Source organism: Telmatherina bonti, assembly GCF_933228915.1.
Source record: "Telmatherina bonti genome assembly, chromosome: 23".
In the NCBI taxonomy this organism is placed as follows: Eukaryota; Metazoa; Chordata; class Actinopteri; order Atheriniformes; family Telmatherinidae; genus Telmatherina; species Telmatherina bonti.
The window spans coordinates 9,378,152-9,401,333 of NC_136632.1; the positions used below are offsets into that span (position 1 = coordinate 9,378,152).

A 23,182-nucleotide genomic window follows, 5' to 3' on the forward strand; every position below is an offset into this window, starting at 1 on the left:
GCTGCAGCTCCAACCTTGACACTGCCCTCTGATATCCCCAGCAGGGTGCAGCAAGTGCCCCTAGTAGTCCACATTTCTCAACCCCTCACTTTGCTAAGCTTGCAGTATATGTATACTGGTTATAAAAGGAAGGAAGAGCTTATTTTCCATGTTTCTGTTGTAACGGCTGTGTGTGCTCTCTTGCTGAAAGTGCCCTTACTAACAGGTGAAAGACAATACTGTCAGTATCAACTGTTATCTAGTCAAAGGCACATTCAGAAAGAGTGCATGGGTGCTTACACACTATGATTGGTGTGTGCATGTGGAATAAATCAGCTAAATAAAGAATAGGAAGCAGGTTTTTTTTTTTTTTTTCTTTCCAAGGGAGGTCAGTGAACCTTTGACTCACAAAATGGAAAAAAAACAGGAAAGCTGCAAATGATCTCAAGCAAACATGTGCTTGAAGATGCACCGGTTCAGTGTAGAGTTATGGCGTGGGGGCAGGAGCATCTTCATGATCACAATGGCGATGTTTCACCAAACGTCCAGAAGGGGGCAGCAGAGGCCTTACAGCGCATTTCCCAGCGGGGTGCAGGTGGAGGAAGCCTTGCGTTTTGTGGGGGTTCCAACCAGTCTGCAGGAATGAAGCACGACTGACAGCAGAGGCCTACAAAATATTAAACAGCTTTATTAGGGTGAACTGGAATTTGCAGGGGATTTGGTCAGGAAAAGAAAAATAAGTCAAAATCAAGTCCATTTAGAGGGATTTTTTTTTTTCATAATAAAAACAATAAGTAGGTTAATATAGATAAACTTATTTACAGCCCTGTCGTTTTTCCAGAGAAAACAGACATATGACAAAGTACCACCATGTGACTTTAGTTTTAGTAAGTGATGAACCCTTTCACGGGTTTTTAAAATAAAGGTACCAACTCTATGGTGAGTAAAAACACCCATGATTTGTGCAGATGTGGACAAAACGCTTTAAAAAAAAAACCAATACAGTTACATCTATTTAAATTGATGAAATAAAACACCATCAAGTCAATAAAAGTTCATTTAAGTAAATTAAGATAAGAATTACACATTGGAGCCAAACAAGATCAACACATTTAGACACAAAGCAACAACAAATGGTGTCCAGATGGTTTGTGGTCGTTTTCTTTCTACAGTTGTTCATCTTGGAGACGTTTTCAGTCTTTTGCAATTCTTTTTTTTCTTTTTTTTTTTTTCTTTGTTGGCATTTAGAAATGCTTCATATATTTGTTTTCTGTTATTGACATTGTTGTGTATGATATTACGGGTTATTTTTTCTTCTCATGCCACTTTGCATCACTTTTACCTTTGTCATTGTTTTCCTTTTTAACTATTTATTGCTAATATCTGTTTAGTGTCATGGGTTGTTTTTGCATGTATTTATCTGGTGCTCAATTTTGCTTTTTGTTTACTTCTATTTTGAGAGGTTTTTTTTTTTTTTTTTTCCCCTGCGTGGCCCCTTAACCTCTGGGGGGGGGGGGGGGGGGGGGTGATAGGGCAAACACCAGCAGTTTAGACATGAAACAAAATGTACATAAAAGCCAGATAGTTGCACCACAGTGTTTAGTGTATTGCTACTGGTACCACTGGCTGAGAGATGTTAGAAATGTTCTTTCACAGCATTTCATTCACAATTTTTACAATGTCATGTTGTGGATCGGGGCCCCTGGAACACTCTGGGCCCAGGGGCCTGTGGACTTTTAATCCGGCCCTGGGTGGAGCAGCCGCAAGCAAGGAGAGAAAGTAGTCCTCTTTTGCTCTGAAAGAACCACTTCCTGTCTGACCTGAGATTTGCACGCGCCTCCATCAGCACAAGAAGCACTTAGTCTCAGTGAAGGGGGTGTTGATGAAAGGGAAAGAGGGGGAAGGCTGGGGGATGTTAAATTGGACTGGCCCGGCTCAGACTTCTTAACTGGGTACCAGAGACACAACGACAGTCACCGGAGAAGTGGGGGAGCAGTTGAAGGGGATTTGGGGCTCTGTTTGCACCAAGGAACCGGGCTTGAAGGGAGTCCGCATGATTGTTCTTGATAAGCACGCGGAACGGCGGTGATGCGCCACGGACCGAGCAGCGGATTCCTGCAGAGCCAGACACGCTGAACCACAGCCCCACCACTGCAGGGACAGACGCCTCCACTTCTCCCTGGCAAGCCCCCCTCAACCCAAAACCGGATTTCCAGCCCGATGCTTGAACGCAACAACCGGGTAACTGACCACCTCCCTCCCATTCATTCTCCAGCTCGCACCAGGAGGATGCGACGTGGATTTGCCACGGGCGAAGAAAAAACAGCCTTGAACCGACCCTGAGATTTACAACACGGGTGTCTATGTGGATTCTCCGGATGTTTTGAGCCGTGGTGCAGGGAAAAGACGGAGGAAAAGATGTTGGCGCGATGCTACCGGCCCAAACTGTCGGTGTGGGCCGCGCTGTGCGTCCTGGTGCTCTGCTGGTTCTACATTTTCCCCGATTACAGCGTCCCCCGCGACAAAGACATAGTGGAGGAGGTACTGAGGCAGGGAGATGTGTGGCACAAGAACCAGACTGGCATCGATTTGTACAGGTTCGACTCTAGTCTCAGATTTCTGTCTGTTGGTTTTCCAATGCGTGGCCTCCTTGATCCCATTTTCACTCCCAGTTGGGAGTTCTGGGAGAAATTGTCCTTATGGGCTGCAAGCTCCTTTGTCTCTGCATAAGCCTCTAAACATATGGATCACAGATTATAACTTACAGTTAACAGCAAGGCTTTAAATTCTCACAGGATCATATTTTGTTTAATAAGTTTTACATGTATTACTTTGGAAGATTTCCTAAAGGTTTTTGTTGTTGTTGTTGTTGTTTTTAGCAATATAACAGATGTAAATGTCCTTTTTTGAACCAGTGCCACTGCTTTTAACACAAAGGATGTTAAATACAGCATGGCTGTCTTATTTAAACCTCATTCAGCTGTGGTTATACTCAGAAGCAAAGCCGATTAGGATAATCACAGCAAGTGACACCTGCAGATCAGCGACACAGGCCTGCTACGCAAAGCTCACACTTTGCTTAACATTTGCTTTAAAAGAACAAAAAAAACCCACTTTTGTTTGTTTCTCAGTAGATCAGTTTAGGACAGTTTTACATGCATGTAATTCCAGCCTGATATGAAGTCATCACCTGGTAAAAGTAGAAATCTCTGAGTTGTTATTAATGCTTAGATGTTGAATGCAGATGATATGAAACACCAGCGATAGCCTGATCTCTCTTTCTTTTTTTTTTTTTTTTTCTGGGAACAGGAAGCTGCTGACAGAATGCTGCAATCCAAAGAGGATGTTTGCGGTGACCAAGGAGAACTCGCCAATGGGCAAAGTCCTGTGGTACGACGGCGAGATTTATCACTGGCACACTGTCAACAACGACACATACCCCCTCTTTGTCCAGGTATATTTACACAACAGGCTTTAATTTTCATAATGATTTTAATACATATTTGCTTTGCTGTATGCGTCTGTGTGTTTTGTCCTCGCATGCTAAACAAGTTTCCACAAAGCTTGAGCCTTCTTGAGAGCAAGCGCAGATGATGGAAGATGATTTCCTTTGCCACTCAGTGCAACAGGACTGTTGTGAGGAGCAGGCAATAGACCAGACTGCGTTCCTCTAAGAGGGATTGGATTACCAGTACGCTGCTCTCAGTGTGAAAGGAATCAGTATTCAGATTCGGAGCCTTGTGAGGAGGGGCAGGTTTGAGGGATGCAACATTTTAAATATGCTGCAAGCATCAGCAAGAGCAACACATCTGCTGTGTGTTTTTATTTTCATTCATTCATCTCCAGCCTCCGTGTTCCTTTCTTTTTAAAAAAGAAGTGGATGGCCATGTTTAAAATGCTTAAGCATCTCGTGTTTCTTTAAAGTTTAAGTTCATTCAGCTGATATTTATTTCCCATATCCTTGAAATGCTGAGAATGCGCCAAAACCTGGTTTTAAAAATGGGCTCATTGTGTGTTTTTATGCCTCTTTTTCATGTTTATGTGGACCCAGATTAGAGCTGGAAGTCTGATTTTACATGCTTTCTCTGCTGCATGTGTGGGTGTGTGCCGCTGCATCTGGATGAGGGTGTTTGTGCCCGGAACTCGGACCAAATGAGAAACTGAGCGGGAAAGAGCCGTTGCCATGGTTCTTGTTTCCATGGGAGGGAGATTCTATTATTAATTGAGACTGAATTGAGCCTCTGAGGCTGCATATGTGTGATCTGATATCCTGGTTAGTGACTGTAATGAATATGTGACCCTAATTTTCAGGCATTTGCTGTGCATGTTCATTCATGAAGGATGGGGGAGGTGCAGGTGAACAGATAAAGAAATGTGAATGCAAAGAGAGTGCAGGTTGCATTAGTGTGTAACATTTTGTTGTAGGTTTCAATCTCCATATATCAGAACTAACATCTACTTTTGTTTTTATTTTGTTTTTGTTTATATGGGAAGGTTCAAAATATTGTTAGGAAAATTGGGGGATTTCAAAGCATGGCTTAGTTCTTTGGGTGTATTCAGCGATTTTCTGGAGAAAAATCTTAATTAAGATGTAAGATAAGATTTAAATTAGCGCCAGCAGCAAAATCTTTCTTCCTAAATGAACTTTTTCAAAAGGGGCAGACTGCTCATTTATTTTCCTGTTTTTAATGATTCAAGCATCTTATATCCATAAAGCAGCTGTGTGATTATATCAGTGGAGGGGTGGGAATTAATGAAATCTTGACTTTTCAACACTTGATGAGCAAACTGGAACTCATCTGTCAGGATTAATGTAATCAGCGTTTGGCTGCACATCTTTTTTCCTGACCTGCAGAATCAGCATCAGTGCTTTATGAAACTTTAAATTGCCAGGCAGAAGATTTTAGCATCAGCGTAGCCCAGCTGTTCTTGATAGGACACGTTGCAGTAGGGCTGCACGATTGTGACCAAAATAATAATCACGATTTTTTTTTTTTTTATCAATATTGTAATCATGATTATTAATAACAATCGTTCATTGTGTCTGGAAAAACATGTACCACTTGCACCACTTGTAAACAACCTAACTGGCAATTCTACACACACATAAACACACACATAAATATACTCTTTGGAAAAACAATTACAGGATGGGATCTCATATTTCTTAACCATTGTTTTGATGCTTCGTCTGAAGCTGGGAGGGATCAATGCAGGCGGCGATGTCTGCTTTTTTGTGCAATGAAGCTGGTAATTTCATATTTAACGAGCAACTTCGTCCGCAACATGGCGGGTCGTGCAAGCGGCAGGGTTTGTGTATTTTAATGCCACATATTGTAAAAATGTTTGTATTTTTTTACCACATCGTGCAGCTGTTTAATCAAAACAATCCGTTTTACTTGCAAGAGGAAAAATGCGGAAGCGGCATCTTACCGCTTCATGCTTTTCTGTGTTAATCACGCCCACCTCACATGTTCAACCAATCCAACGATACTTAACTGGTGAAAGGTGTGCGCACTTGGTATTTAGGCAGCTTAATGAAGCCTTAACCACACGTTCGCCCCCTGGTGGTCGGCAGACTACTGGTTGAGAACTTGAGTGATCAGACGCATACAGCAGAGCTCTGGTTTTGAATGTAAATATCGTTGACGATCAGGTTTATTTAATTGTGGCCACTAAAATTGTGATCACGATCATAATCCCATTAATTGTGCAGACCTACATTGATGCATCAGGTTGCCATGGTAGCAACTGAGGTTTTACCAGGAAATGACAAAGAAATATTTACATAATTGATGCAGTATGCAACAATGTTCCTCAACACTGGGTCCAGTCTGATGCGTAGAGGGGACAGTATCTTGATTTTTCTGGTATCTTAAACAAAGCACTATAGTAAGCTTCGGCTTCAGCTCAGCCAGCTAAATGACTGAGTTTCCTCACTGGCTGGCTTCTTTGAGAATTCAGCTTGGTAAATCATTTAACTGCACCTCTCTGCAGTGAGAGGATGTGTTTATAGGATTTGAATAAGTCGCTGCTGCAAGGTGCTGCCAGCTCTGTCTTTACTTAGTAAATAACTCTCTGTGCATCACATAAAATTAATGATAAGTTAGTTTATGTAAGTAGCAAAGCAAGGTGTGAGTGATGAGCGTCATGTCCATGAGTCTCACCCTCAAGGCGTGAGAGTTAATGGCGTTGGAGCAAATGTTATCTCAGTCATTTGCCCATACGGGCTGCATGTATGTGTTGTCAGGCCCGCATGCCAGCAATATCCAGTGGCTTTGTAACTTCTTAAAGTAAAAAAGTTCTCTAATGTTCATTTTAAACCATGTCTTTAGCACTGTGTCTGATCAAGCTTCATTGGCATTGTCAATTCATCACTTGCATTCATTTCGCAGGTCTGTAGCCTGTGAAATTAAGCCCTTGCTCACTCTTCGTTGTTGCTCTCTCACACCATACAACTTGTGTCCACAGAAGCTCCGCAGAAATGCCCATACAAGCCCATGCTACGGCTGGTTATCAGTTTTTCAGATAAACGATAAGTTGTAGTTACATAGGATGGACCAGGAGTGACACATTTTTGCGTTCTGCATGTGAGCTTGCTGATTTTGATTTTAGGTTTGGGGTGGAGAAAACCCACCATTCACCATGAAACTGGCAGCAGCATCAGAACCTGGGGATCTGCCAACAACAACGGTTAATTGCTGGTTAGCACCGTGGCTCAAACAGAGCATACAAACATGCAGATTCATGAACTGAACTGGGTTTTTTTGTGCACTAATGATGGCAGAATTGGAACGTTTGAAACGATTGTTCCAGATAAAAGAATTAATCTTTTGGAACGTTCTGAAGATGTCGCCACAATAACATCTGCTGCAAAAGAAAATGTGATTTCAAAATCTCAAACTCAATAAATTGTTAATTTTTCATGTGTGTTGGGTCGTCTTGTCTTTTATAAATTCTTATGTTGGTTTATAGTGATATTTGTATGAAAGGGTGTTTCATTTTACCCAGTCAGTATTTAGCAGGTGCTTCTGTAAAGACTATCTGCTCAACTGAACTCGGCCTGAGACGGCTTCACATTTTGCTCTAAAATCTCTCCAGCTTTGGAGATTTTTCTCTCATATGAATAATAATGAATGTAAACATTGTGATTTGGTCAAAATGAAGTAAACACTTTTCATAATTCCATTTCTGAAGTATACTTGCTTAAGACAAAATAAAAAAACAAAACAGCGACAGTTTCGTCTCCATGTTTAGCTTTCAAGTTGGGGAAACAGAGGTCTCTCCTTCATGTGGGTCTTGCCCTCTCTTTTACTAAATACTAGTGCATTGCCATGTTTGGTGAGAATGAGGATATATTATTCTAATGGTTTGGCTCATTGGACCAAAGTTCAACATGAACACGATCTCAGCCTGTATAAATACACCCCCCTACAACTCAGCCCAGTCCTCAATCTGACCAAGTCTCGCAGGTTTTGCTAATGTGAATGCATCACTAAGTCATACACTAGCCACTTTCAGCTGCTCAAATGTCGGATTTGCAGCTTCATTCATTTTTCTATCATGTTAAAGTTGAAATATTTCAGTACTCATCCTGGCTGGATTAAACAAGATATAAAAACTTATGCAGCCTGTCGGAGTTCATACTTTTAACCAAGTATGTGAAAGACTTGGATGAATGCGGCTCTAGAGGTGTCTGACCTCTAGATGTGCCCTCTCAAGTTTAGCCAAACATCCAGGACCCTTGTTGATTAGCTCCATCCACAGTATTGTCCTGTGACGTAGTCTCCTCTGTCATGGTCCAAAAGTAATTTTAAGGCAAAGAGAAGTGTGTGTGTATTCTAACGCATGTGCACTCAAACGGGAATAATGAGCACAATTGTTTCCGCCGTCTCTCACTAAATCCATTCCTCAGACATACATGCTGCCGAGGCAGAGAGGAAGGAAATGTCTGATGTTTGCCTGGTGAAGTGTGGTGTTTCAGTGTCCTGTGCAAGAATTTTCCAACACTGTTCTAAATAAGGCTTCCTGTCGAGATGATGATAAGGTTGTGATTCATAACCAACATTATTGGTAAATTGTCAGTGATGATTACTGGGGGTTATGACTGTAGCTGATTAGTTCAGCTACAGTCTGTTGTAAGAATTTTATTAGGTACAAAGGGCATTAACAGATAATACAAACTGCGACTTTGACCAGCAGATTCTCCCAATGTCTTGGTCCATTTTGTGCAAGCTGATAAAAGCTGTTGCTGGGAACACACCTCTTTGTAGTGCTTCTCAAAAGCTCCTGGAAAAGTGTGACTAATTATTTTAACAATCTTCTGTCACATGCAGCATTGCTTAGAACATGGAACAGCTTGAAACGAAGGTCCCTCGCATTAGTTCACTAGTTTTTGTGAAGAAAGTACACATTGTAAACCAAGTACTTAAAAGTGTGGATCACTGTTGGAGAGCAGTGTTGCTGGCAATGCTTTTATGCATATGAACCCAACAATTCTGGCTCTTTATCAAGTTATTTTCAGACATACATTCCCAGTTTGAGTTGCCCTTCAGCCAGTCAGCATTTGATGAATATGTTCTACTAGCTCTACTGCTGTCCACTTATTAGAGCAGTCCACATCTATCTGTTGGCTCTGGGGTGTGTCTGTCTGTCCCTTTTGCATTTCCGTTCAGGAAAACTAATTTGGAATGACCATTAACATTGAACGAATGACCGAGAGAAAACTGATAGCAGCGTCAACAGAAAGCTAAAGGCTAAAAGCTAACACGCTGCACATGGCTTCTACAATTCTGCAAAGCGGGCAAAACTTTCACAATGTACTTTATGAAGAAAGTAAAGACCAACTGGCAATCAAAGTATTAAACAAAATAAAAGAACAAACAGTGGGTGTAATTTATTTCTTTTAGTTTTATTTTAGTAGATCTCTAAAATAAAAAGTAGTTTAGTAGAAGTTTATTTCAACTATTCTAAGTAAATCCAATTTATTTGAACCCAAATGAGTCAAATTAATTATAACTGTATGATTTCAAATTCATAAGATTTTCTTGCTGTGAAAATATAATCATGCATGCACAAGACAAGAGACCTTATTTATGCTGTAAGTTAAGTACACATAAGTCGAGCTCGCCGATTAATTGGATTTGAGTCTCAATTACGATCTGGGTTTTCACAGATCATAAAAATAAATTGCAAAATACATAGCAATCGCGTTGAGTCCTCTGCCTCGTTAGTTGGTTATACGGCGCCCATTGTTGCAGTGTATTTCTGCAATATACTTGCATAAGACAAAATTTAAAAAAAAAAAAAAAAAAACGGCAATAGTTTTGTGCTCCATGTTTAGCTCGCAAGAAGAGGAAACCGTTTTCTTCTTCACGCGGGTCTTGTCCCTTCTTTTGCTGATTAGTACAGCGCCCTCTTTGGTGAGAATGGGGATATATTATTGTAAAAGTTTGGCTCATTTAACCAAAGTGCAACATGAACGCGATCTCGGTCCACGTGAATACATCCATTTACAACTAAGAAGAGTCTCCAATTGGACTGAATCTAGCAGACTATTCTGATGTGCATACACCCCAAGAAGTACTCCGTGCTTCGTGGGAGGTCTCATAGAGGCTGAAGGCTATAGCTGCATAACAAAAGGGATAGCCAAGGGTCACCCAACAGTTTAATGTAAAGGTTTTGTTGAAATCTTGATCTTTATCTCACAGCTGCTTTAGATGTAAGGCGACAATGCTGCTGCTGAAAGCCAAGTTTTTGTCAAACTCTTACCTGCACTGATGTAAACCTACATTGTAAAAAATTGAAGACAGTTTCTAATGAAGTGACGTCTTTTTGCAACTGCAGGAAGCATCTTCTGCTGATCTCCACAATGCAGTTATAAGAGGGCAAGCCCCCGATGAGACATACATCCAAGAGAAAAATGCATGTTCATAAATGGGACAAACACGTTTCTTTATAAGGGGTCTGTGCTGAGAATTGCTAGCCTTTTTATATTAACTCGGGTTGTGATTGTCTAACCTAAGGGCTTATAATTACCTTTACAGGCTCAGATGACTCTGAAGACTTATGAAAAAACTAACAATATTTAAGAAAACATGTGTTTCCATCTCTGACAGTGTTATATATAACGATTATCTAGGGCACATTTAGCTTAAAGTTTACATTTACTTTAGCAATTGCTCTCAGCTAGGGGGAAATTGACAATTGGGATTGTTTACATGGATGGAGTATAAATATACTGCCAATCTGTATCTGCCTCTTAGATTGTGCCACCACACATAATATAGCCTTTGTTCCAGGAGGACAAGCCTGAAGGAGAGTCTGATTCATGAGCTGTATGAGCCATGCTTGTTTTTGGAAACCTCCTTGCTTCATATCTTCATGCTGGTGTTTTTGTCAGTACCTCAGGCTATGGGAGGAAATTAGCATTAGACTCTTGGTGACACAGGCCTCAGTGTTCGAATCGAGCTCAAATCAAAGTGAATCCTTGTTTCTGAGTGTCTGTGCAGCCCATTTAAGCCATTCATGTGCAGGCACTTCTGTCTATGCACTAACAATGCTGCATGCTTTTCTCCAATCTAGGGCAGCCCTCTGCAACTACCCCTGAAGAAGTGTGCAGTGGTGGGCAACGGTGGGATCCTCAGACACAGCAAGTGGGGACGGGATATTGACCAAGCAGACTTCATCATGCGGTGAGCTGATTAAGCTGTACCCAAAGGACAAGCTAAACCCTACCGTAGATAATTAGAGCTGTTGTCGATTAGCTGAGAAACCAAGTAAGAGTTAGCAAAATGGTCCAAAGTGAGGAGAAGAAGACAAATGAGAACAGAGGGAAACTAAAGCCATCTGATGGAGCTCTGGTAGTATGGAAAAAGATACATTACTTGTGAAGAGAATTGTTTTAATAAGACAGTTTATGCCTCTCCCTGAGCCGTCACCATATCATGGTGGAGGGGTTTGTGCGTCCCGAAGATCCTAGCAGCTATGTTGTCGGGGGCTTTATGCCCCTGGTAGGGTCACCCATGGCAAACAGGTGTCTAGGGGAGGGACCAGACCAAGCACGGCTCATAGACCCCTATGATGACGACCAACCTGGGCATGAATGTTCCCTTGCCCGGACGCGGGTTACCGGGACCCCCCTCTGGAGCCAGGCCTGGAGGCGGGGTACGAGAGCGAGCGTCTGGTGGCCGGGCCTTCGCCCATGGGGCCCGGTCGGGCTCAGCCCGAAAGGGTTACATGGGCCCCGCCTCCCGTGGGCTCACCATCTGCGGAAGGGGCCGTAGGGGTCGGGTGCAATGTGAGCTGGGCGGCAGCAAGGGGCGGGGACCCTGGCGGTCCGATCCCCGGCTGCAGAAGCTGGCTCTAGGGACGTGGAACATCACCTCTCTGGTGGGGAAGGAGCCTGAGCTTGTGCGCGAGGTTGAGCGGTTCCGACTAGATATAGTTGGACTCACCTCGACGCATGGCTTGGGCTCTGGAACCAGTACCCTCGAGAGGGGCTGGACCTTCTTCCACTCTGGAGTTGCTCATGGTGAGAGGCGCCGAGCAGGTGTGGGCATTCTCATCAGCCCCCAGCTTGGTGCCTGCACGTTGGGGTTTACCCCGGTGGATGAAAGGGTAGTTTCCCTCCGCCTCCGGGTGGGGAGACGGGTCCTGACTGTTGTCTGTGCTTATGCACCGAACAGCAGTTCAGAGTACCCACCCTTTCTGGGGTCCTTGGAGGGAGTGCTGGAGGGTGCTCCTTCTGGGGACTCCATTGTTCTGCTGGGGGACTTCAATGCTCACGTGGGCAATGACAGTGAGACCTGGAGGGGAGTGATTGGGAGGCGTGGTCCCCCCCCTCTGAACCCAAATGGTGTTTTGTTATTGGACTTCTGTGCTCGTCATGGATTGTCTATAACGAACACCATGTTCCAGCATAAGAGTGTCCATATGTACACCTGGCATCAGGATTCCCTGTGCCGCAGTTCAATGATCGACTTTGCAGTCGTATCGTCGGACCTGCGGCCACATGCCTTGGACACTCGGGTGAAGAGGGGGGCGGAGCTGTCAACTGATCACCACCTGGTGGTGAGTTGGCTCAGATGGTGGGGGAGGAAGCCGGTCAGAGCTGGCAGGCCCAAACGTGTTGTGAGGGTCTGCTGGGAACGTCTGGCTGAGTCCCCTGTCAGAGCGAGCTTCAACTCCCACCTTCAGCAGAGCTTCGAACATGTCCCGGGTGAGGCGGGGGACATTGAGTCCGAATGGGCTGTGTTCCGTGCCTCTATTGCTGAGGCGGCCAGCCGGAGCTGTGGCTGCATGGTCGTTGGTGCCTGTCATGGCGGTAATCCCAGGACTCGTTGGTGGACACCAGCAGTGAGGGATGCCGTCAAGCTGAAGAAGGAGTCCTATCGGGCCTTCTTGGCCTGTGGGACTCTGGAGGCAGCTGATGGGTACCGGCGGGCTAAGCGGCATGCGGCTTCGGCCGTTGCCGAGGCAAAAACTCGGGCATGGGAGGAGTTCGGCGAGGCCATGGAGAAAGACTTCCGGACGGCTTCGAGGAGATTCTGGTCCACCATCCGGCGGCTCAGGGGGGGGGAAGCAGTGCTCCATCAACACTGTGTACAGTGGAGATGGGGTGCTGCTGACCTCAACTCGGGACGTTGTGGGTCGGTGGAGGGAATACTTCGAAGACCTCCTCAATCCTACCAACACGTCTTCCCATGAGGGAGCAGAGCTGGTGGACTCAGGGGTGGACTCTCCTATCTCTGGGGCTGAAGTCGCTGAGGTGGTCAAAAAGCTCCTTGGCGGCAAGGCCCCGGGGGTGGATGAGATCTGCCCGGAGTTCCTTAAGGCTCTGGATGCTATGGGGCTGTCCTGGCTGACACGCCTCTGCAGCATCGCGTGGACATCCGGGGCAGTACCGCTGGATTGGCAGACTGGGGTGGTGGTCCCCCTTTTTAAGAAGGGGGACCGGAGGGTGTGTTCCAATTACAGGGGAATCACACTCCTCAGCCTCCCTGGTAAGGTCTATTCAGGGGTCCTGGAGAGGAGGGTCCGCCGGATAGTCGAATCCCAGATTGAGGAGGAGCAGTGTGGTTTTCATCCTGGTCGCGGAACAGTGGACCAGCTCTATACCCTCTCTGGGGTCCTGGGGGGGGGCATGGGAGTTTGCCCAACCAGTCTACATGTGCTTTGTGGACCTGGAGAAGGCATTCGACCGTGTCCCACGGGGGCTCCTGTGGGGGGTACTCCGGGAGTATGGGGTACCGGACCCCCTTGTACGAGCTGTCCGGTCCCTGTACGACAGGTGTCAGAGCTTGGTCCGCATTGCCGGTAGTAAGTCGGATTCGTTTCCGGTGAGGGTTGGACTCCGCCAAGGCTGCCCTTTATCACCGATTCTGTTCATAACTTATATGGACAGAATTTCTAGGCGCAGCCGAGGGGTTGAGGGGATCCGACTTGGTGGCCTCAGGATCTCCAGCTCTCGCTTGAGCGATTCGCGGCCGAGTGTGAAGCGGCTGGGATGAGAATCAGCACCTCAAAATCTGAGACCATGGTCCTCAGCCGGAATAGGGTGGATTGCCCTCTCCGGGTCGGGAGTCAGGTCCTGCCTCAAGTGGAGGAGTTTAAATATCTCGGGGTCTTGTTCACGAATGAGGGAAGGATGGAGCGTGAGATCGACAGACGGATCGGTGCGGCGTCTGCAGTAATGCGGGCTCTGCGCCGGTCTGTCGTGGTGAAGAAGGAGCTGAGCCAGAAGGCGAAGCTCTCGATTTATCAGTCGATCTACGTTCCTACCCTCACCTATGGTCATGAGCTGTGGGTCGTGACCGAAAGAACGAGATCTCGTATACAGGCGGCTGAAATGAGTTTCCTCCGCAGGGTGGCCGGGCTCTCCCTTAGAGATAGGGTGAGGAGCTCAGTCATCCGGGAGGGGCTCAGAGTAGAGCCGCTGCTCCTTCGCATCGAGAGGAACCAGTTGAGGTGGCTCGGGCATCTGGTCAGGATGCCTCCTGGACGCCTCCCTGGTGAGGTGTTCCAGGCACGTCCCTCGGGGAGGAGACCCCGGGGAAGACCCAGGACACGCTGGAGGGATTACATCTCTCGGCTGGCCTGGGAACGCCTCGGGATCCCCCCCGCAGAGTTGGCAAATGTGGCTGGGGAGAGGGAAGTCTGGGCTTCCCTGCTTAGGCTGCTGCCCCCGCGACCCGACCCCGGATAAGCGGCAGAAGATGGATGGATGGATGGATGGACGGAAGACAGTTTATGTACCTTTTCTACAAGTGAACCCACTTTTCTAAGGTCTTAATGAACTATAACATACTTGGGTTAAATATTAACAAAGAGACAAAACTGTTCTGATCTCTTAAAGCTCTTTTCATTGTAGCGACTTTTTAGTATGTAGAATGAGAAACTACTGCACCACCCCCCCATTTCAGCTTTCAGTCGCCACACAAATATACTGTAAATAGTTACTAAATATATTCAACAATATATTTTTAGCACCAAATTTTGTCTCATTAGTGACATAGGGGTGATGCATTGACCGTGAAAAGCTGTAAATGTCCATCTTGTCAAAGTGCCAGTTAGAATTTTGATTTTTCTTTTCAGGATATAAAATATCAAACCAAGTCCTGACAGAAATGGATTTGCTCATGTCTCATTCAAAGGAAGGCAACAAATAAAGATGGAAAAGTCAGATAAATTTGACTTCCTAATTCAGAAGTATAGCGGTTGCAGGATTATAGAAGTGATAAGATGGATGGAAATAAAAATGAGGGATGTCAAATATTTCTACTCTGAGCCAGAAGAGTGGAAAAACAAATACAAATATTTCCAAACTCCTCCCTTTTTAGTGACTTTCAGACATCAAAATAATTATCAGTCTTCTTCCTGTTTTTGATGACTTGCAGCCTACTGGGAATGGGAGGACTTTGAAAATATTTGTGTCTTGAGTGAGGTGGATCACCATTGTACTCATGGTATGTGAGTGACTGTCACGCCTCCCTGGTTACATTATATGTCCCTTTTAAGTTTGAATGTAGACTCATTAACAGAGACCATGGAAAGCACGAGGAAATTGCTCAGAATGATGGTAATATGATTTTAGATGGCAGAAGGACCTGTTGGGCAAACAATAATCTCCATTCTCCAGGTTCAGTTACACAGCAGCAAGAATTACCAGAAACAGATTTTGTGCATAAATTCTAAACTTGTTTCGTTTACACAAGTAAGTTGAACCTGACTGACTTGCCAAACCTCCAGTTAAAATGTAATTTGATGTGACAGCACAATGAAGAGCAGTTTCAGGCTCTCAGAAAGTGTGTACCTGCAATTACATTGCATTGCAGATGTCTACATCGCTTTCAGTTAAAGGGTTTAAGGCACATCATGTTTTTTGTCTCTTCTGCAATGCACCATTTCCTTGAATTTGACACATTATTTAAAAAAAAGAAGAATCATGTTTCAGCATTTTTATGCAGGAGGAACTTGATTTATCATGTTAAGTCTTGCAAGCACTGTTATATAACATCAATGCTATCATTACATCATAGTTCCCAGATTTCCCTGTACAGTGTAATTCTAGCAAATACCAGTCTTTATCTGGATTGGCCCAAGTGAACAAGCAGCCATAAACCAGTCTGGACAACACCCAGTCAGCCAGCCATGTGTTCTTGTCTATCATTTTATGCTAAGAACCAGTTTGAGCTGTGCAAACCAAGATCCCAGAAAAGTTTGGACCTAATCCAGGGTACCTTTGGTAATTATGGCTCAGTTCCTACACTGGCATTTGTGGTGTGGGCCACATGTGGTCCAAATGTCAGTTGCCAGCCTGGACGGGGATTATCACTAAGGATCAACCGACATCTTGGTTTTTCAGGGCCAATTATTGGTAATTAAGAAAATTGACAGCGAATATTTAGAGCCGATATTTATTTGAAGTAGAAAAATTACATTTCGATTTCAAATTTTAAAATAGCGCACCTGGGATTAGACTGAATAGAGAATGCTGTTTGTTTTTGTAAACTCAAAATCTGCGATAAAAAAGACCTCAAACTGCTGTAGAATAACACAATGCAAATCTTGGTTTAAAAGGTTAAAAAATTGTTTTGTTATCCAAAAACAAAACATGCAGAGACCTCTATGTTAATAGAAATAAATAAGTTAAATAAAATTTTACTTGCATGTATACAAATGTCAGTCAAAATTTAAGAACATCCTGATATTTCTAGTATTTATTGAAAATTCTCCATCAATCATTGCACTCTGAAATTAAAGCATAATAAAAACTGTCAAAAAAGAAATTATAGTCAATTCATAGGCCAAAATTTATTATAACTTTTGTCGCATCCAAGTAGTCACCTTTGACAGAACAGCTGAAAACACTCGCGTTTTTCTTTCAACGGAAATTAAATATTCTTTAGCATATCTGTTGCAGAAGTTCCCACAAATGTGTCGCACTCTTAGGTTGCTTTGCTTTCACTCTTCTGTCCAGTTCACCCCAAACCAGCTCAATGGGTGTCAAGTCTGGAGACTGTTCTGGCCACTATGTTTCCAAGCTTACCATCTTGTTCTTTTTCCTGAGGCAGTTCTGGCATAGCTGATACAATTATGTGTTCCCTGAAGAAGGCCTTTTTGTATCATTCTGAAATGTGCATTATTTTTTATGTAATCTGGCAGTTAACCACTTACCATTGTACAATTTCTGGCTATTTGTTGGGCTTGAATGACTTGAATAACAAGAAATAGCTGAAAAAATTGCATTGCTCTAAAACCTTTGACCAGTAGTGTGCGCTGTACTTTTTAAAGGAAGGTCTTGATTTTGTGCATTGTAATACAGATAGGCTCACAAGTAGATGATCTATTGGTTATGTATTCATATGTAACAGCAGAGAACCTGTCATTCGAAAATAGACACAATGCATTAGTAATAGGTGAATATAGTCACCATCAACTCATCAGCTATTAACTGTTGACAAGGTTTCACAGTCTATGCAGCCCATGAGTGGATGGATAGACGCAGACCTTGTTGACACCACATGCTTTTTCATGTGGAAATGATTTTTTGAATGTTCGTTTTAACCTGTATAACGAGTTTTGCTTCCTATGTGTACTCATCTGAGCAGCATTGTTATTGAAAACATCACGTTAAATATATTCAAGATAGAAGATCACATCTCATGCATGAGCCACCAAACTCCATAACGAGCTACATTTTGAAGTTCCAGTGTTGATTAGCTGTCAAATGCTGTGTAGCCATTCAGTGGGGGCTGCAGGCTGACATTGGGTAAGGTTACACAATGTTTTTTTAATTCTTAATTATTAATTCTGAAATAAATAATTCGGAATTAACGTATTCTCCTACGAGTTTACATAAAAATAATAATTCTGAATGAAGGTTTACATGAAACACGTCCTCACTTAATTCCTCTTTAGAGCAGCGGGTTGGGAATGGTTCTGGTTGAACAAAGGGTAAACGTGACGTATGACATATGCCAGAAATAAGTTGGCTCCCTGCTTCTCATCTTTTCAGTCGTAACTTGTCAAAACTACATAATAAGTACCAATTTCGCCACAATTTTTATTATAATTTTGAAGTACCAGCTCGACATGAGCATACTACTTCACCTTTTGCAGCAACTGAGAAGGAGAAGAAAGATAGACCACAGAACACGGGAAGCAAACCAAAGCGCGTCCTTGGGACAGGACAAGGTAACGAGCATGCTCAGAATGACCGGAATTAACCTAGAGCGGAATTAAGGTTTACATGACAGAGGAATTAAATAGTTCTGAATTAAAGTGTGAATAAACCAGCCACTTACATCAAAATTAAGTTTTGTTTTTTTTTTGTTTCTTTTTTTTTTTTTTTTAAGTTTAAAATTTAAGAATTAAGTTCAATTCTGAACAGAAATTTGCATTTTAATTAAGTGTTTACATAGTCATTTTTCATCATTTGAAAGCAGAAGTAACCTTTTATTCAAAATTAAGCAGGAATTAAAATTCCTGTGTATACGTTGCAATTGTTACACAGCCAAGAATGTTGACTTCAGGCAGAAAGAGACTGTTGTGTATGAGCCGAAGGACTGCGTTTTAAAATAAATTTATCTTATCGGCTATCAGTGGAAAAAATGGCTGATATTGATTGTTATAAAACTGCCCAATGTCAGACAATATTATCAGCCATACCAATAATTGGTCGATTTTTCATTATCACAACTGTGTTATGCAGGGGTGTCAAGCTCAGTGGGAGTTTTAATTTCTCTTTAATTCCAAATAAAAGTTAAATCTGCTTTAAACTGGTGAAAAATGACCATGTAAACACTTAATTCATTAATTCATTTTCCTAACCGCTTAATCCAATTCATCTAATTACGAATAAAAAAAGTCCATTCGGAATTAGACTTATTTCTGAAGTAAGTGGCTGGTTTATTTGCATTTTAAGTCTAAACTTATTAAACCCTCTGTCATGTAAATATTAATTCTGCCCTAAGTTAGTTCCGATCATTTTGCACATACACCTTACCTTGTCCCATCCCGGTAATGCACATTTACCGCGTTGTTTTGCCTCCCATGTTTGTTTGTCCATTTTTCCCTCTCCTTCTTAGCTGAGGAAAAAAAAAATCAAGTTGAGCTGGTGCTTCAAAAATATAGTCAGAATAACAGCGAAACTAGAGCTTATTTTGTGGTTGTACAACCATGTAAAGATGACAAGCAAGAGGGAAACTGTGTTGATTACCAGTAGACAGTACATCACACATGTCCCCCGGTCCAATCAGAACCCTTCCCAACCTGCCAATCTAAAGCGGAATTAAGTAAGGATGTCTTTCCATGTAAACCACAATTTGGAAACTCATACAAGAATACTGTTATTTGGAATTATTTAATTCCAAATGATAAATTCTGAATTAAAAAACATCATGTAACCATTGTGCAGAACTTCATTAGCTGTTGGATCCATTTAATGGAAGGAAGGTGTGTTGGAACAGGAATATATCAAAAACCTTCCAGTCACATGTGACCCTGATGTCACTTTTTGAATTGGACATTGATTAATTCCAGTGTTGTGTGGGTCAGAAGTACCAGTCAAAAGTTTTGACACACTTTCCCATTAGATTTATTGTAATTCACTGATAACAGCAGTTGCCTTGTAGGCCACATCTAACACCTATACAGCAAATGTTTTGCAGCCCAACTCTCATGGAGTGCCACAATTGAGGTCAAATATGGAGCAAACAAAATGACACTTGTGGTCCATATTTGGGCCAAATATTTTTATATGGAGGCTAAGAGTACTCTGTATGTTCACTGGACAAAGTGTCAATTTATTGCTACTACAACTGCTTCGAAACATTGAGTTTCTCACTTAAGGAATCATAACTTTCGTTTACCCCATGCATGTCAGACACGTTGTCCAAACAAAAGCTATTAGCACCTTAGCTTTGGGTGACAATAGGGGAGTGAAGAAGCAAGCTTTCAAGACCTTAAAAGACAATTTTATTTTCCTCAGTTAACTTTTTCCCAAGCCTCCAAAATCTGAACATGAATTATAGACATAAATATTATGAGGATGTGAAAGATGATGTAAGCCCTAATGTTGCACAGCTGCAGGAAGTGAGTAAGGACCAGAGACTATGTCATCTTTGTATTAAAGATCCAATCCTAACTTTAACTTCTAGTAAGTTTCCACCATCAGCCCTTTACCCACCCACTTAGAAATGTAAGCATTAAAACATTACCATCTATTTTAAGCTACGATGGATGCAAAGCAACCAAAGACTTGGAATTAAAATACACCAACTGGAATACATTTAGCTTCCAGGCTAGTTCTGAGGACACAATATCTGCCTGCAGCTATATGCCTTAAAATTCCAATGAAACAACTAATAGTGTCGTTCACCTTTTCATTTTTTACAGAATTCCTGTGCGAAAGAAAAACAACATTAAGCAAAGCCCCCTTTTTATGTGACCTTCAAAAAGTTGCTAATGAATCACCAACAGTTATTTTTTGGAAAATATCATGTTTGGAGAAAAAAAATGGAAGGATGCCTGCAGAAGGGAGGCAAGCTTGAAACAGTGTATCAGTCCAAACTAGCTCCTGCTCTGAGCCCGTTTTGCCATTGTGTACCCAAACCTAAGGAATAATAATTTCTCTAAATCTCTTCTATATATTCTTAATGGTATTATCTTTGACCTGCTTGAGAAGCTTAAATAGAATCCAGTTTCATTCTCATTTTTGCGCTGGTGTGCCCTGCTGCATAGAATTGTAGGAATAAATGCCATCTACCCTGATCGTCATTTTGCACTCTTCACCTTCAATGCAAGATTAATAGATCCCTTTCAAGAGATGCTGACATAGACTGCATCATTCCTAAACTCTCCGTGAGGAGAATTCTGCAGTTCTCTCCTGTCTTATTTAGAGAAAACACAGTATAAAAATCAAAAAGACTTCATTATGTAATACTTAATCCATAATTCACCCAATCCTTGTTGGTGTTATAGAAAAGGAACCACTCTGCTAAAGGAAAATGAGTAAGCTGAATATCCTAGAGTCATTTCAGTAGTGTTGCTACTGAAACAATCAACAGTATTATTGATCCAGTGACAGGAAGGTCACCAGAAGAATGAGGAAACTGTATTCTGTGATTAATTGCAATATCATTTCCAGTTTAAAACAGCCATTCATTTGTATACTTGTTTGTTTTTTTCTAAGCAGTTTTATTTTAATGCTGTACTACTGTGAATTGGACATATGTAAATCATATGATAAATCTGATTGGATTTGATTTGATTCTGACAAGATCATATTAAGTTGGATTGGACTTCATTGTTATCTCAAGTGTTTTGAGATAACAGTCACAAATCATTGCTATACAAATAAAGTGCATAGAATTTTATTGATTTCCTCTTTAACATGTTAGTTAGAAGCAACTAAGTATCAATGTAGCAAAGCAAGTGAGGGAAGAAAGGAGACATAATGATGGAGGAATAATGAATACCATCCGTGGTCACGCTTGGAGACAGATTGTTAGGAAGCATATTTTAGCACAGTAAAGTCACCTATTTAGTCCAAATGTAGCTTGATGTTTTTGTCTTTTCTCAGATAATAAAAGAAACCATGTTCATTCACATCTATATATCTTTCTCTCCCCTATCTTAACCACTTTTGCCGTTTTATTAGCAGAGATGCTCATCGCTTTAACACAAAATGCACACATAACCTTTCAGAGACAGGGCTAGCTTTTAGCTGCTAGTCAAACCTTCCTCACAGCGTATATTTTTTTAGGAGATTTTTTTTTTTTAATTTTTGTTATTAGTTTAAAAAAAGGATAGCTAATATGTTTGCACTAATATCCACTCCTCCCTCTGCTTCTTTAGCTTTGGAGTTTTCAAAAAGAGAAAGACTAAGTGGCTAAAAACGGCTAATGACCAATGCTCTATGTGATCTGCTAGCTTCTCTGCTCACATAAAACACTGCAAAATACCAACACAAGTAGCAAGGAAGCTCGGAAGCTTTGGTTTATCAAAAAATATGTCTGATAAATTCACAAATGTAATTATTTAAAACATGGGACACTTGTTTGTATCTGTAATATTGGGGATTGAGATTAGTTCCTGAAGGATTTAAGAAAGATTTGTACTAGGGCCTGACCGAAATGGATTTTTTTTTACGTTGATGCCGATTGTGATATGTTCTACAAATATCATAAACCTGGACCTAATTTTTGCACCGTAAAGCAGTGGAATTAATGGAAATACCATTAAAAGAGTTATTGAACTTAACTTTATGAAATATGCAAATGTTTGAATTAAATTTATGTTATTTTGTATGCTGACCATTTCCTGACCAGCACACAAGCCGGTCAGGAAATGGTCCATGATGTAATGGTCCACTTCTGAGTGCATGTGTGCGTGAAATTTTTGCATACGTTACACATTTCGTGTGGTTTTTTTTTTTTTGTTCTTTTAGGTGTAACCTTCCACCAATCTCGAAGAAATATGTGGAGGATGTGGGAACTAGGACACATCTGGTCACTGCCAACCCCAGCATCATAGAGAAAAGGTAACATGTTTACTCTTAAATAGAACAAGTTCACAAAGACACATACTATAATACTGTGAAAGTGCATGAAGTATTTATGTGTATCTAAGCACTGTCAGGCAGAAAAAACTATTGAATGGTATGGAATTGGTTCTGAAAGTTTGCACAAGCTTTTGAGAAATTCGAAAGACTTTAAATGACCAATAATTTCAGAAAAAATCTTGAATTTTCTTTCACAGTCATTCTGTTAGTCTTGTTAGCATGCATTTGCACATAGAAGAAACTAAAGCAGACAACTCTTTAAAGGTGCCTACAGACCATCCATCAGTGATTTTGACTAAATAAAATCTTGTTTCATTTTGTTGCACCACAATATTTAAAGTAACTCACTTTTCTCACCATCTTTGTTACTCAGATTTAAGAGCCTTCTTTGGTCGAGAAAAGCTTTTGTGGATAGTATGAAGGTCTATGGCTCCAGCTACATCTACATGCCAGCATTTTCCATGAGACCTGGCACTGACCCTTCACTGCGGGCTTATCATGCACTTGCTGACAGCAACTCCAGCCTTACCATGCTCTTTGCCAACCCCGAGTTCCTGGGCACGGTAGGCAAATTCTGGAAAACCCATGGGGTGCATGCCAGACGCCTGTCCACGGGACTCTTTCTGATCAGCTTAGCCCTGGGTGTGTGTGACGAAGTGACAGCCTACGGCTTTTGGCCATTCTCCGTCGGCCTGGACGGGCAGCCCATCAGCCACCATTACTACGACAACATCCTGCCCTATAAATGGTTCCACGCCATGCCCGAGGAGTTTGTCCAGCTTTGGCACCTGCATAAAAGTGGCACACTTCGTATGAGGGTGGGGCAATGCCCCTCTCAGAATGGAGGCAGTTAAAGCGCCTCGAGCGGTCACATGAGAGCGGTTTGCGGATATTTAGCAGGTTACAGGAAGGCAACCTACAACGAAGCAGATGAAGACATTTGGGTTGTGAAGCAGCATTAAATAGACAAGTACACATTTTTTCCTCTGAGGATTCGTCTTTGTCCACACACTCCTCTGCTGCCCCCCACCCCCAAGTTAAGCCGTCGTCATGAGAATGTCCTCCACAGAAAACCTCAATACATGCACACACACACAACTTAATGTCTTCAAACATTCCTCAAACTGGCCCTGTCTT

The 23,182-nt window shown here is 42.3% G+C and overlaps 1 protein-coding gene across 1 annotated transcript; it reads left to right on the forward strand.

The window, feature by feature from the left end:
- Positions 1-2,397: 2,397 nt before the first annotated feature.
- On the forward strand, positions 2,398-22,899 carry st8sia1 (ST8 alpha-N-acetyl-neuraminide alpha-2,8-sialyltransferase 1; the record flags this gene model as incomplete). Its single annotated transcript, XM_079262888.1, has 5 exons — positions 2,398-2,576; positions 3,289-3,433; positions 10,564-10,673; positions 21,932-22,024; positions 22,419-22,899. The coding sequence occupies 5 exons, from the start codon at positions 2,398-2,400 to the stop codon at positions 22,897-22,899; spliced, it is 1,008 nt and encodes a 335-aa protein (XP_079119014.1).
- Positions 22,900-23,182: the final 283 nt, after the last annotated feature.